This window comes from Rhinolophus sinicus, chromosome 7, assembly GCF_057876585.1.
Source record: "Rhinolophus sinicus isolate RSI-liver-muscle chromosome 7, RSI-T2T, whole genome shotgun sequence".
Taxonomy (NCBI): domain Eukaryota; kingdom Metazoa; phylum Chordata; class Mammalia; order Chiroptera; family Rhinolophidae; genus Rhinolophus; species Rhinolophus sinicus.
In genome coordinates, this window is record NC_142507.1 from 28374289 (window position 1) to 28390644 (window position 16356).

The 16356-nt window shown below is 34.5% G+C and overlaps 1 protein-coding gene across 3 annotated transcripts in view; it reads left to right on the forward strand.

The window, feature by feature from the left end:
• The window catches only part of PRKDC (protein kinase, DNA-activated, catalytic subunit), a 270606-nt gene that overhangs the window by 49488 nt on the left and 204762 nt on the right, over positions 1-16356 (forward strand). For all 3 annotated transcript variants that reach the window (XM_074318994.2, XM_074318995.2, XM_074318996.2), the window contains exons 22-25: positions 9852-9958; positions 12027-12117; positions 13534-13697; positions 14378-14530. In XM_074318994.2, the coding sequence (XP_074175095.1) occupies positions 9852-9958; positions 12027-12117; positions 13534-13697; positions 14378-14530 (515 nt within the window). The remainder of the gene's footprint in view (positions 1-9851; positions 9959-12026; positions 12118-13533; positions 13698-14377; positions 14531-16356) is intronic.

Consider the following 16356-nt stretch of genomic DNA (forward strand, 5'->3'; position numbering starts at 1 on the left):
CATCACCATATTTTATCCCCTTTACCCTCAACTACCATCTCCCTCTTCCTTTACCCTCTGGTAACCACTAAACTGTTGTCTGTCTATGTTTCAGTTTTTTCATTTGTTTTTCTTGTTCTTTTGTTGTTTTCAGCTTTATATACCACATATCAGTGAAATCATGGTTCACTTCTTTTTCAGTCTGACTTATTTCCCTTAGCATTATAATCTCAACATCTGTTCATGTTGTCGCAAATGGCAATATTTCATCTTTTCTTAGGGAAGAATAGTGTTCCATTGTGTATATATACCACAACTTCTTTATCCAATCATCTACTGAATGACATTTTGGTTTCCATGTCTTGGCTACCGTAAATGAAGCTGCAGTGAACATTGGAGCACATATATATTTATGGATAAATGTTTTCAGGTTTTTTGGGTAGATACCGAAGAGAACTATTGCTGGGTCATATGGTAATTCAAGTTTTAATTTTTCGAGGAATATCCACACTGCCTTCCATACTGGCTGCACCGCTCTGCATTCCCACCAACAGTGTATGAGGGTTCCTTTTTCTCCACAGCCTCTCCAATACTTGCTATTATTTGTCTTGATGATAGCCATTCTGACTGGGGTGAGGTGATATCTCATTGTGGTTTTTATTTGCATTTCTCTGATGATTAGTGATGTTGAGCATTTTCTCATATGTCTATAGGCCATTTGTATATCCTCTTCGGAGAAATGTCTCTTCAGGTCCTCTGCCCATTTTTTAATTGGATTGTTTGGGGTTTTTTTTGTTGAGTTGTATGAGTTCCTTACATATTTTGGATATTAGCCCCTTATCAGAGGCGTTGTTTGCAAAAATTGTTTCCCATTGGGTTGGTTGCCTTTTTGTTTTGCGATGGTATCTTTTGCTGTGGAGAAGCTTTTTAGTTTTATATAGTGCATTCATTTATTTTAGCTTTTACTTCCCTTGTCTTTGGAGTCAAATTCATAAAATGCTCTTTGAATCCAAGGTCCATAAGTTTATTACCTATGTTTTCTTCTATGCATTTTATTGTTTCAGGTCTTATGTTTAGGTCTTTGATCCATTTTGAGTTTATTTTGGTAGATGGTGACAGAAAGCAGACTCGTTTCATTCTTTTGCACGTGGCTTTCCAATTCTCCCAGCACCACTTATTGAAGAGGCTGTGTTTTCTCCATTGTATGTTTTTGGATTCTTTGTTGAAAATTATCTGTCTATATTTATATTTCTTTCTGTGTTCTTGATTCTGTTCCATTGGTCTGTGTTTTTCTGCCAGTACCATACTGTTTTGATTATTGTTGTCCTGTAGTACAGGCTGAAGTCAGGGAGTGTGATACCTCCAGCATTGCTCTTTTTCCTTACTATTGTTTTGGCTATTTGGGGTCTTTTCTGGTTTCATACAAATCTGATGATTTTTTGTTCCATTTCTTTAAAAAATGCCATTGGGATTTGGTGGGGATTGCATTAAATCTGGATATTGCTTTGGGTAATATGGACATTTTAACTATGCTGATTCTTCCAATCCATGAAAATAGAATGTCTTTCCATTTCTTTGTGTCTTCTTCAGTTTCTTTTAAAAATGTCTTACAGTTTTCAGTGTACATTTCTTTCACATTCTTGGTTAAGTTTATTTCTATGTATTTTATTCTTTTTGCTGCAATTGCAAAAGGAATTGTTTTTTTATATTGTTTTTCCGAGGATTCATTCTTAGTATGTAGGAATGCAATGGACATTTGCTTGTTGATTTTGTAGCCAGAAACTTTACTGTATTCGTTTGTTGTTTCTAATAGCTCTGTGGTGGAGTCTTTAGAAATGTTTTCTACATATAGCATCATGTCCTCTGCAAAAAGTGACAATTTAACATCTTCATTTCCAATTTGGATGCCTTTTATTTCTTTCTCTCGCCTGATTGCTCTGTCTAGGACTTCCAATACTACTATGTTGAAAAGCAGAGATGATAGGGGACAGCCCTGTATTTTTACTGATTGTAGAGTATATGGCTTCATTTTTTGTCCATTAATTATGGTATTAGTTGAGGGTTTGTCGTATATGGCCTTTATTTTGTTAAGGTATTTTATTAAGTGTTTTAATCATAAATAGATGTTGTGTCTTCTCAAACGCTTTTTTTGCATCTATTGATATAATCATATGATTTTTTTCCTTTATTTTGTTTATGTGATGTAACATTGGATAGATTTGTGTATGTTGAACCATCCTTGTGCCCCTGGGATGAAACCCACTTGGTAGTGTTGAATAATCTTTTTAATGCATTGTTGTATTCGATTTGCTAGAATTTTGTTTAGGATTTTAGCATAGGTATTCATCAGAGATATTGGTCTGTAGTTTTCTTTTTTTTTTTTTTGTCCTTACTAGGTTTTGGTGTCGGGGTAATGTTGACCTCATAAAATGAGTTAGGGACCATTGTCTCTTCTTCAATTTTTTTGGAAGAGTCAGAGTAGCACAGTTATTAGATCCTCTTTGAATGTTTGGTAGAATTCACTAGTGAAGACATCTGGTCCCGGAATTTTGCTTTTGGGAAGGTTTCAGATGACTGATTCAATTTCCTTACTGTTTATCGGTCTAATTAGATTTTCCAATTTTTCGTGACTCAGCCTAGTAAGGCTATATGTTTCTAAGACCTTGTCCATTTCTTCTAGGTTATTCAATTTGGTGGCATATAGCCCTTCATAGTATTGTTGGATAGTCCTTTGTATTTCTGTAACATCCATGGTAACTTCCCCTCTTTCATTTCTGATTTAGTTTTTTAGTGTCTTTTCTCTTTTTATCTTAGTGACTCTAGCCAATGGTTTGTCAATTTTATTATTGTTTTCAAAGAACTAGCTCGTTCTTGCATTCATTTTTTTCTATTGTCGTCTTGTTCTCGTTTCATTTAGTTCTGCTCTGATTTTTATAATTTCCTTCCTTTACCTGACTTTCGGTTTCCTTTGTTCTTTTGCTAGTTCTTTAAGGTGTAACGTGAGGTTTTTTTATGTGGGATTTTTCTTCTTTCTTGACGTAGGCCTGTAATGATATAAATTTCCCTCTTAGAACTGCTTTTGCTGCATCCTGAAAGTTTTGGTAGGACATATTTTCATTCTTACTTGTTTCTATGTATCTTTTGACATCTTTTTTAAAAAGTATATTGTTTAATCTCCACATATTTGTGTTGTTTTCCTGCTTTCTTTTTGCTGTTGAGATCCAATTTCATAGTGTTGTGATTAGAGAATATACTTAGTATGATTTCAATCTTCATTAATTTGCTGAGGCTAGGTTTATGTCCCTATATAGGGTCTATTCTTAGAATGTTCCATGTACAGTAGAAAACATTGTATAGTGTGATGTTCTAGAATGAAGTTTTCTATAATGTCAATTGTGTCCATTTCATCTAATGTGTCATTTAGGGCTGGTATGTCTTTATTTATTTTCTGTTTGGATAATCTGTCCTTAGCTGTCAATGATGTATTTAGGTACCCCACTATAATTGTGTTTTGGTTAATTTCTCCCTTTAGTTCTGTTAGTAGTTGCTTGGTATATTTCGGTGCTCCCTGATTGGGGGTATAAATATTGATGACTGTTATGTCTTCTTTTTGTATATAGTCCCCTTTATCATTATGAAATATCTATCTTTGTCTGTTGTTACTATTTTTATCCTGAAGTCTGTTTTATCTGGTATCGATATGAGTACACCTGCTTTTCTGTGTATACCATTTGCTTAGAGTATCAATTTCTACTCTTACGCTTTGAGTCTATATTTGTCCTTATAGCTGAGAGGTGGAGTCAGCATATGGTTGGGTTTAGTTTTTTTGATCCAATCTGCTACTCTGTGCATTTATATTGGTGAGTTCAGTCCATTTACATTTAGGGCGATTATCCATATATGAGGATTTCCTGTCATTCTATATTGGTTTTCTGGTAAGTCTGTTTCTCCATTGTTTCTTTGCCTTTTTGTTACTGTCTATTATTTCAGTGTGGCGGTATTCTATGATTTTTCCCTCTGTTTCTTTTTTTATGTTATATATTTCAGTTACGGATTTTTTTTTTGAGTGGTTACCATTAAGTTTATGTAAAGGAAAGTTTCATATTTACAGTATTCCTTTTTCTTCAGCATGCGTCCTTTCTCCATTTCTTTGTGCCAGTTCAGACCGTTCCTTTCTCCCCTTTTATGTTTTTGTAGCTTAAAATTATCCTTATTCATGCTGTGAATTGACTTCTGCACTGCAGTACCTAGTTGTTGTTTTCCCCCGTTTTCTTTAAGAGGTTTTTTTTTCTTCTTCTTCTTTTCTCTGCATGTTAAATGTATAGTGTCTTATTTGGTGTAGGCTTGCCATTTCCTGGGTCTATCTGTTTATTTGTAATACTACTCGTAGTTTTGTATTATTTTGCCTTTTTGTTTCAAGTTGAATAGCCTCCTTCAGTTTTTCTTGTAGTTCATGTAGTGTGTTCGACAATTCCTCAACTTCTTTATGTCTGGAATGGTCTTTATTCTTCCTTCATAACTAAAGGCTATTTTTGCTGGATGTATTATTTTTGGCTCATAATTTCTCTCTTTCAGTAGTTTGAATATTTGAGTCCACTCCCTCGTGGCTTGTAGAATTTCTGTTGAAAAATCTGATGATAATCTAATTGGCCTTCCTTTATAGGTACCGTCTTCTTTTCCCTGGCTGCCTTGAGGATTCTTTCTTTGCCATTAATTATTGACAACTTCAATACAATGTGCCTTGGAGAAGGACTGTTGGGATTGAGATAATTAGGTGTTCTATTTGCTTCCTGGATTCGACGATCTAGTTCTTTCCACACATTGGGGAAATTCTCATAGACTATATTTTTGGATATACTCTCTGTTCCCTTCTGCCTTTCTTTTCCTTCTGATATGCCCATTATTCTTAAGTTGCTCTTTGTGATGGAGTTAGAAAGTTCTTATAGAGTTCTTTCATTTCTTGTAACTTTCAAGTCTCTCCCTTCTTTCATCCATGTCATTTCTGGATTTCTGTCTCTGGCGTCACTGATTCTTTCCTCCATCTGGCCAACTCTACTACCTAAGCTGGCTATTTCATTCTAAATTTCTTTTGTTGAGTTCTTAACTCCAGAAATTCTGTTTGGTTCTTTTTTCAAATTTCAATCTCTTTGGTAAAATGTTCATTTTGTTCATTGATTGTGTTTCTGAGTTCATTAAACTGACTGTCTATGTTTCCTTGCATCTCGTTGAGTTTTTTCAGAACTGCAATCTTGAATTCCCTGTCATATAAGTCCCAGTTCCATGTCTTTAAGTTAAGTTCATTTTCTGGAGACTTTTCATTTTCTTTCTGAGCTGCCTTTTATCTTGGTTATTCATGACAATTAATGAATTACTATTTCTTTTCCTAGGCATCTATAACAGTGGGTTCTGCAACAGGTTAGTAGGAAGAGGTCTTTCTTTTTCTTTTCAGGAGGTGTTGGTAGAATGCTTTATTTTCTCTCTGATTACAGTCTTGTATTCTCTCTTATGCTGTAGTGTTGTATTTTTCTCTGCACTGTTTTAGCTTCTCACACAGTGGGGGGGCTTCCTGGAAGGTGGGCCTCTCCTCTGTGTGCACGTGGCCTTGGTCTCAGGGCACCGTTTCCGAGGGGGATGTGGATAGCTTCTGAAGTTCCGAATCTCTTCCTGCACCAGATTCAAGGCTTGTGTGTTTCAGTGGCTCTGTTTACCCTGCAGGTATTTTCCCAGATAGGTGGTGACAGGGGCGGGTTGGGTTGTGAGAGGTGGCTCTGAGCAATGGCAGTGACGACTGGCACAGCCAGTCCTGCACCCAAGATTCGCCCCTTTGCCAGAACAAGGTGGACTAGGAGTCGGTGGCCGCAGGCCACTGTTCTCAGAACTATGAATAAGCTGTTCTTTTGATCTGACACTGCTACTGGGCTGGTTTGGATTGGGTGAGCTCTGAAAGGGTGACGGGGGCATGGGTGGGCTCCGTGCTTATGCCTTCCATCCTCTGCTTTGCAGTGAGGGCTTACACTGCTGTTTTAACCCTTCTTCCCTCAGTCTTTGCGCTGAGGTCTCAGCCATGAGGGGGCTGTCAGCCGTGTTATATACTGTTCCCTCAGGCAGGACTGTAGGCCATAAGAGGAATCCTAACAGTCCGAATTCTTTTCTCTCCTGTGACTGCGGTAGCACTGGAATGCAGGAAGCTCATAGCTTCGGTCTATGTCCTGGGCTTGCGCCTTCCTTGTCTCTGCACTTCCCCCTTCCCTTCTCCGATTGCCCTATTTGCCCACCTTTAGATGATTCCAGTTGTGTGTCTCATAGTCTTGCCTGTCTGCTGCACAGTGAGTCCTTTGTGGAATTATAGTTGTGCTATTTGTTGTAAATTCTAGGGAAGATTTCAACGGGGTCACCTCAGGCTGCCATCTTATGACGTCATCACTTCTGAAATTTGAATCCAACGTATTCAAAATATGTTTGATTGATTTTTTTTGTAATCTTTCCAATTCAATTCAGTATAATTGGTACATAAGAAACATGAGACATTAAACCTGTTTTTTCATTTTACTCATTTTCATTCTACCAAGCTTTATGAAATCTTTAAGGGTAAGAACTTAACACGTTGCGTACGGATCACGAGAATCTTCACGAGGGATTTAAACCCCGCCGTACGCAACGTGTTAACTATCTGGAACTCCTTATATTTCCTAATATTTATAGCCTACTTAGGCTTTTAAAGTTCACAAATAAAAAAATAATAATTTGGAAAAAAAATTCACTTTCTGTAAGGAATGGTGCTTATTGAGTAGTTCATTAAAATTACATGGACTTAGTTTTAGAAAAATAATGTATCTAGTAGCAAATATCTTTGTTATACTTTTAGTTGCTGTTTAGAAGTTAGTTTGGTCAGTTAGCTCATTGAGGTGATTTTTTTAAATTAATAAGGGAAAGTACTGTGAGTCTTATAAGGAAAAGATTCATTTGTTGATAAATATGTGTAACTATAGATGATTAGAAGATAGGGAAAAGCAGAGAGTAAGTAAAATTAAGTAAAAGAGTCCATAATTATAAAGACAATCACTTTTTTTAGTTAGTATTTTATTTGCCATATCCGATTTCCAGAACAGTGCATTCGTAGTAAAAATAATTCCTGTATACTCTTACCCAGATTCAGTGGTTAAGATTTTGTCCATGTGCTATATCATTGCATGTACTTTCTCTATATATATATTGTGTGAGAGTGTGTATGATTGTGTTTGTGTCAGTATGTGTACACACACATGATGTTTTTATCCAAGCCATTTGTAAGGTGCAGGCATCATGGATATTTATGCCTAAATACTACAGTGTGTATTTCTTAAGAGCAAGGATATTTTACATAACCATAGTATCATTATCAAAATCAGGAGAAATAACATGGATACATTAATCTAGAGTCCATATGCAAATTTTTCAGTTGTGTAGTTAATTTGGTTTACATCTATATTTTTTCTTGTCTAGAATTCAATCTAGGACCATGCATTACATCCAATTGTCATAACTCTTCAGCCTCTTATAATGTGGGATAATTCTTCAACCTTTCTTAGTTCTCACAACATTCACATTTTTAAAGATTACAGGTCAGTTATTTTATAGAAAGTCTTTCAGTGTGGACTCATCTGATGTTTTCTCATGATGAAATTCACATTAAGTCTTTTGGCAGAAGCACCAGCACTCATGTTTTGTCCTCCTCACAGCATTGTGATGGCAGTTGGTGCCATTACCAGTCATATTCATTTTGACCATTTCGTTAGGGAATGTCTACTCCATCTTTTTGTAGTTGTAAAATGACTTTCTCTTTGTGTGAATTAGTCATTTGAGATCCTTTCTTTGTCTTCTTCTTGAAGTGTTTAGTCCTAAGGCCTTTAGGTGGTGCATAGGAAGGTGGGTGTTGGGGTAGCTGTGGTGCTCCCTAGGAGCACGAGGAGGGCAACTCTGAGGGGTGGCCTGGTTTTGGGGTCAGAGCTGGAGCAAAGTGGGAGTCACCAACATGGGGCAGCCTTGTGGGATATGCGGGTCCAGGCAGGGTGACAATGGTAAAAGTTTTATACACACACACACATATGGATAAATAAATGTAGAAATAGAGATGAAAGCATGGGTGTATATGTATATGTAACACATATATATATTCTAGTTCTGTCCATTTAAAGGGCCTGCTTTGGAGTAGTGATAGCTTAATAGTAGTGATCAAACATAGCACCCAGACCGTGGCTTCTAAATGGCAGTTTTCCATTAAAAGGAACCAGAAATCCTTGGAGAAATGACTAATTGTAACCTGGGACAGGGGAAAGAGAAGATGAACCTAAAGTATTATATTATCTGAATCATCCAGAAAGCAAAGAAGTGTTCAGAGAATAATGGGAAAATGTCAGGCAAACTTGGGATTATTTCAGCATCAAAATAAATCATTCTAGAAAGAGATTTTAATCCAGTGAATGAAATTGGAAAAATTGACTGTGTACAGATATAAATAAAATGAGTAAATGAAAAGTTTCATAGTGTTTTTTCTGTTGCCGTGAAACAAATTACCCCAGATTTAGCAGTTTAAAACAATAGCTATCTATTAATGCATGCTTCTGTAGGTCAGAAGTACAGGTGGGGCTCAGCTGGTTTTGTATTCAGTCTCACAATTTCTTTGTGGTCTTGGCCGGGCTGGGCTCTGACCTAGAAACTCTTGGTAAGTCTTTTCTTTGAGGCTCATTCACGTTGTTGAGCTCCAAAAAAATAATTAACAAAAACCCTAAAAACCAGATCCTCTTTTCATCTCCGGCCCATCAGAGAATAGATCTCTAACCATCTACCCACAGAAGGTCACCAAATGGTCAGGAGACCATAAATCCAAATTATCAGTCATTGCTCCCATCCACGGGACCAGCTTATTGGGTATAAGCAAACAAAAACGTGAAATTAAATAAAGGACAGGAACTAGAGTAACAGAAAGCTAGGTAAGGTTCTGTTGTCAATTGGGATTCATTACTGGGAGCTAAGAAAGGAAGGACTGGGATTAAACCACCTGTAATGTGTTCTCCAGCATTGCACCTTACCTGGCTCTGTCAGCAGAACCACTGGGCACCTCCAGAACTAGTGAAAAATGACTGTTAGCTGTATTATGACTCTATTCTGCTATATGAACATGTGTTAAAGATTTTATTCAACTCAATAGTTAATAAAGGAACTAGTAGAATGTTACAACTGGTTCGTGTAACCTAAATCTAATCATGAAAAAACAGACAAGTTCAAATAGGGGGTCAGTGTACAGAATTACTGGCGTATAATTTTTAAAATGTTCAAATCATAAAATTCAAGGAAAGATTGAAGAACTTTCAGTTTAAAGGAGACTAAAAAGACAGAGACCTAATGTAATGTGAATCTGAACAAAACAAAGTACATTGCTGGGATCAATGCTGGAACCTGAATGGGGCTGAGGATTAAACGTGGGTAAATGTCTCCAGGTCAGTGTCCTGACTTGGATAGTTGTGTAGCTCTTAAATAGGAGAAAATTTATTTTTTGAATAATCATAAACTAATAGACTATTTGGAAATAGAGTACAAAACTTTTCTCTCCTGTTGCCTTACCACCTCTGATTATTACTTTTAGTAATGTGTTGCCTGCCCAGTCTCTGTAATTAGCTACTTCTCCAAGGAAACATATTTCTATTTATCGACAATGATATTTAAAACCAAGACAACTACTATTAATACATTTTTGTTCTAAAAAGTTAATTTTTAATCACAATTAAAATTACGATTTTACTGTCTTTATTTGGTAATATAGTGTGTTCACCCTAGTAGTCATCAAGTAAATGAATGAATGCTATTTAAAATTAATTTTTGTTTCCTGTTCACAGATGAGAACAAGAATAACTGGGAAGTGTCAGCACTTTCTCGGGCTGCCCAAAAAGGATTTAGTAAAGTTGTGTTAAAGCATTTGAAAAAGACAAAGACAATTTCATCAGTAAGAAATCCTTTGTATGTTCTTTACCTTAAATAATGCAAAGATCAGATTCTAATGTTTGTGAAAAGTAAAAGTCTTCATTAAATATGTTAGTCTTAAAATATAAATTAAGAGTACAATGTAGAATATATTTTTAGCAATATATTTGTAGCTAAATTAACTATTTAGTTTATTGTCTTGATCTTATTTTCCTGTTTATCTCTACCTTCAAATATATTTAGTGGATAATTAAAAATAAGCTGGTTCATATTTAATAAGCAGTAGGAATACTGACATTATGGATATGTAAGATTGAGTCATTTACTGATTGGATTTTAAGTATTATCATTTTCTCAAGTTCAATTCAGGCCAGCTTTTGTGGTTTTTTTTTTTTTTTAGATGTTAACTGCTTGAGACAATTTTTTTCAGATATGGCATCTAATTTATGTAAATAGAGAAAACTGAATTGGTATAGGGAAAATAACTTTTAGGTATAAAGTGAAAATTAAAATTTGAAAAACTTGTGATGTCTAGAACTGATAATATGAACTTTAGATAAATTCTTCCCACTTCATTATTTTTGACAGCATTTGATTGAGAGACTTGAATGAAACTAGAAATGGTTGTCTATAAAACTTTAAAAATTTTATCACATGTAAATAATGCAAGATAAAATTACTTGAGTGTATCTCCAGTTTTACAAATAAAATTGCTTTACAGATGTAACACCCTATTCCCTAGCACAGTGGTTCTCAAAGTGTGGACCCCTGGAGCGTCACTGTACAAGGCCAAAACTATTTTTAATTGTTGACATTTGCACTGTGGTGTAATGATGGGTAACACTGTTCGTTCCTTAGCACTTTATTAAGTCTTGACCCTTTCGCACACATATTTTTAATATTCTGTGATGCAGTCTGCTGCATAGTGAAGGACGACAGTTGTCCTCAGGAAAAGCACATATGTCATGCTTTGAGCTATGAACTAATGTATCTGTTTTTTTCTTGAACACCGTATTTACTTGAAAAATAAATGGCAGACAAATTAGCTATTCAATATTTGGCAAACATTTTCTGTAAAATAAACAGTGAGCCTGTCACTTCTAATAAAACATCTGAGAGTATTTGTTGCCCATGACAAAACTCAAACATTTAAGTGAAAATTAAAATTTTGAAAAGCTTGTTAACCATCACCATGAACTTGACAGCTCCTCAATACTTAGATTTTTTTTCTGATGACATTTAGTATTAACAAATGTTTTTTTGCATGTATAATGAAATGAGTCAATATTTGGTAGGTCTGTATAACACAGTGAGCCAATACTTTCAGATGAGCAATATATTACCAAATCATGCATGGGTTAAAAAAGTTAACATTCAGGATAAACCAATGGATTTTAATGTAACAGAGTATATAAAATTAATTAAAACTTCAGATTGCACATAACTAATCTTTAAGAAACTATCACTTGTTCAGTTTTGGTGTAGTATCAAAGAATAATCACAATTATCTAAAAAAAGACTATCAAAATACTCCTCCCGCCTTCTACGGATTCCAACTACAGCCCAAACAAGATCACAAGAGCTGTCTTCTAGTGATCCAGACAATAAAGAAATTGCACAGATATGAAACAATGCTACTTTTTGAGGCTTTTCATTTATTTGGAAAATATAGTTACTTTTCCTAAAAATATCTCACTTGTTAACGTGTAATGGGTTTAGTATTTTTAAATAAAGTAACTATTTAAATAATTTCTAAGTTTTAACTTCTAATATGGTAAATATTGATAAATACAACCCACACAAAATCTTTAGGGATCTTTAGTATCTTTTAAGGACCTTAAGTGTCCTAGTAAAATTTTGGAATTGTTGGCCTAGGAAATGGACATCTAATTGAAATTGGAAGAGATGTGACTTCTTTTCATGAATTTGCAATAAAATTTACAGCAGCATTGTGTGGGATATAATGAACCATTGGGAGACATCAACATTAGAGAGGGTTGTAAAATAGTTTTTCTTTCCTTTCATAATTCTTTTTAATTTTTAACTTAGTTATTTATCATCATATATAATACAGTTGTTCTCATTTGCAGAATGAAGCACTGTCCTTAGAAGAAATAAGGATTAGAGTGGTACAAATGCTTGGTACTCTAGGAGGACAAGTAAACAAAAATCTTGTAACAGGTAAATAAACTTTCCTTTAAAATAAATTAACCTCTATACATAATATTTATACTTTAATTTGGATGTATACAAATCATGACATAGTTAGATATTCGCTCTTATATGTGATTTATATATTTTCAAATAAGATTACAAAGAATAATTGCCTAGTGAAGTGCTTTGACTATACCCATTCAATCTGAATAATTCAGTACACTAGCAGGCAAAATGTTCTGGTTTGGTTTCTTAAGCATGTTTTCCATCTTGAAACAGAATCCAGTTTGACTTTCTTTTCTATATTAAATGTGTCAAGAATTCAAAGTCAATCTTTTTTGAACCTTATATTGTTAATATGTGGATATTTTTACATTGTTTTTGTTGATAATTAACATTATTGAAATTCATCTTTATTTTTACTTTTGAAATTTCATATTAAATAACTTAAGTAACTTTGGGTTATTTAGGAAGTTACAGACTATATTGGGAAAATAATTGTTATAAAGAGATTTTTTTTATTTAATTTTATTAGTTTCAGGTGCACAAGACAAAGCAAAACTTAGATGTTTATCATTTATATCCCTCACCCTGTGTGAGCCCCCCTCCCCCTATCCACTATCCCTCTGACCTCGTACAGAGCCAATACATTTCCACTGTCTCTATTCCTAATGCTGTACTCCGCTTCCTGTAACAATATACATACAAATATATAAATATACATACATATATATATTTATATAAAATTATAGTTGGCATTCAGTATTGTTCAGCTTCAGGTGTATTGTGCAGCGATCAGGCATCTACATCATCCCTGAGGTGGTCTCCCAAATGGGACACATGCCCATCAGATACCCTACAACATCTTTACATTATTGATTACGTTCCCCAAATTAATTTTCAAAACCCCGTGGCCATCTTGTGGTTACTGACTATTTTCTAAACCTCTCACCTTCCCCTTATCCCCACCCCGCCCCGCCCCTCTAGCAACCCTCAGTTTTTCCTCTATGTCGCCAAAACTGTTTCTGATTAGTTCATTCACTTATTCTTTTCTTTAGATTCCGCATATAAGTGAGATCATATGGTATTTGTCTTTCTCTGTCTGACTTATTTCACTTAACATAATGTTCTAAAGAGATTTTTTAATAAAAGTGTTTATCATTTTTCCACAGAATACCTTAGTAAATAACTCTTTGGTGAAATTGGAAATTATCCCAGACTGTTAGACTTGTTTAAAAATAATTTTACTTTAAATTAAATTAAGAAATAGTGTCAGTGGTTTCTAATGTTGTAGTTATATGTCTGAAATAAAACAAAAAAGGAAAGATGAATAAAGTGCTTAACTTAAAAGTATAATAAAGTACCCTGGTTTCACTAAGTGAATTGTAAAGCAATTAGATTTGAATGGGAAAAAAAAGACATTCTTCTTAATCTTTTTAACAGCTGCATCCTTGGATGAAATGATGAAGAAATGTGTAGCATGGGACACAGAAAAAAGACTCAGTTTTGCAGTACCATTTATAGATATGAAGCCTGTTGTTTACCTGGATATCTTCTTACCTCGGGTCACAGAATTAGCTGTTTCAGCTAGTGACAGACAAACTAAAGTATTTTATTTTTCATTTCACTCATTATTTAGAGTCTGCTTTTTTAAGACATAATATTTATTAGGAAATAGATAATGTATTTCAGCCATTTGAGTATCAGTAATTTTTTATTTTCTGTAATATAGTAATTAGAGAACTAATTAGCCAAAGTAGATGTCATTGATAAATAAAAGTTAAACATAAATCATCTTAACAGATAATAACCTAGCAAAACATTAATATACCAAAAGCTCTTCATAAAAGAAAATGCTGTAAAAGGGCATTTAAAAATGATTTTCAATCTGTGCTTGACTAACTCCTCAATCTGGGAGATTAGAAACAGATAACCTCAAGTTTTTATATTAATTTGTAAATTTTCAGAGTGCTTCAAATGTTCACTAAAGTAGAGATAGTTGAAAATGTACTAACAAATCAAGCAAAGTTCTATAATATGGCAGCATTCAAATATATTTCTTATGAATGTGTTAGTCCAATGTCTAAAGCTTTTAAGTTTCAGTTCTTAACTTGGTTAAAGATCAAAGTGAACAGAAGCACTAATTTTATAGAAGAAGTGCCACTTCCAGTTAATTTACATTTGCGTACGATTGTTTTTAAAGGACTAAATTAAATATGATTTCAAAATATTCTTCTCTTGTAAACATGAAAAATGTAAACTTTGTTGAACTTTTGGCCTATTTCAGGTCGCAGCTTGTGAACTTTTACATAGCATGGTTATGTTTATGTTGGGAAAAGCCACTCAAATGCCTGAAAGTGGTCAGGGTTCCCCACCCATGTACCAACTCTATAAGCGAACTTTTCCTGTGCTACTTCGACTTGCATGTGATGTAGATCAGGTAAGTGAATGATTTTGAATCTGAAACAATTGCAAAAATTTTTTTTTTGAAGTTTTGTCTAGTTCAGTGATCATCAAAGCCTGCTTCATATTGGAATCACCTGGGGAGGCTTTAAAAAAATACTGCTGCCTGGCTACTGTCCCCAGACTTGGATTTAATCCCACAGACATATGATCTGGGGATGGTGACTTTTAAAAGCTGTCCTAGTGATTTTTAATTTGCCACAAAATTTGGGAATCACTGTTCTAGTTAAGGGTTACTGGGAGTCTAGGCTAGTCATCTAAAGCTGAGTTAGCTAACGCCCCACACATGTAGGGACTCAGTCTTTCATGGGGTGAAGAAGAGATGTAAGCATGGCCAGTAGTCATGGAAGAGATTGGAAATGTTGGCAAGTGGCCTATTACTGATGACTTTATGGACAAATTCTTATGGCTGTCATGAAGCAGAAAAAAATAGAATTCTCAGTTGATTTTATGAAGGTAGCATAACCCTTATATCAGGTTGCATGCACAAAAACGAAAAAGAAATGAAAAACATAAGTATAGATGAAAAATTCTTCAATATATACGAATGAATACAATTCAGCAGTCTATTGAGATACATCATTATTAGATAGGATTTTTTTATAAAACTGGAAATTGACCACAGAAATGGATTTCAGAAGCAGTGAGCCTAAAGGGCATTTGTTAGCTCCTGGTAAACTAGGATTAGTTTAATATTATCTGAATATGATAAAGAATGTCTATCTGAATGTCAGAGCCAAGTCATCCCTAGTCATGAAGTACTAATTCTGCCTTGTGCTTTAGACAGGACAGAAGCCTTTGATGAGAAGCAGTTAGACCTGTTCATAGTGGCTCCAGTACCTACCAGGAGTAGTGCCTGTGGCTTGGAGTAGTTGGTTGCTCAGTATAGCTGCACCTGTATTTAGTTAGTTATTTACAGTGATTAGTATCTGAGCTCACCAAGCTGTCAGTTTTATGAGGGCAGGGACACTAGAAAGGAAGGTGAAAGGATTATTATTTTGACTATAGTTTTTTTTTAAATCTGGAAAGCCAAAGAGTATCAACTGATAAACCATAGCATTCATAAAGGGAGAAGCTGGTGAATTGTCGTGTTTCCGTATTCTCATGTATGTCATGTATTAGTATTGACCACTTGGAAAATGTGTGCTAACATCCCATTCATGATAGCATCAAATATGTATATATAATGCCTAGAATAAACTTCAATATGCCAGGCAAACGTATTTTATGAATATAAAATGAATATGTTGTATAACTGAGTTAGAAGAATCAATATTGAAAAAATGCCAGCTCTTCCCAAATCAGTCAGCGTTTGGTAGCATCCCAGCAAAAAGCCCAGAATTAATTACATTTTAAACCTAAAAAGTAATCTGAAAGAATAATTGCTTGAGCTTAACCATGAAAAATTTTGAAAGGGTAGAGTGCTAAAGGGAGTCTTGCCATAACATGTTAAAAAGAAGCCATGTTAATTATAATTGTTATACAAGGTTGAACTAGTGCACAGATATATCAGTGGGGAGTGTCTAGTAGTTAGGAAGTGGACCCCTGTGTACGTAAAAATTGTATATTTGGTAGAAAGGACATTAAGTTAGTAAGAAATGGATCATTTAATAAATCATATCAGGTAATAGACTAACATGAAAAATTGATTTCAAATTTAAAAGATTTAGAAGGAAAAACAAACTATAAATACACTACAGAAAAATGTGATGAATTTTAGCATTTGTGTCTCTGGATTGGAGTGGTCTTTTTCATTGATAAAGTACATAAATTAATATAGAAGCCTGAAGCTTAAAGTGAACA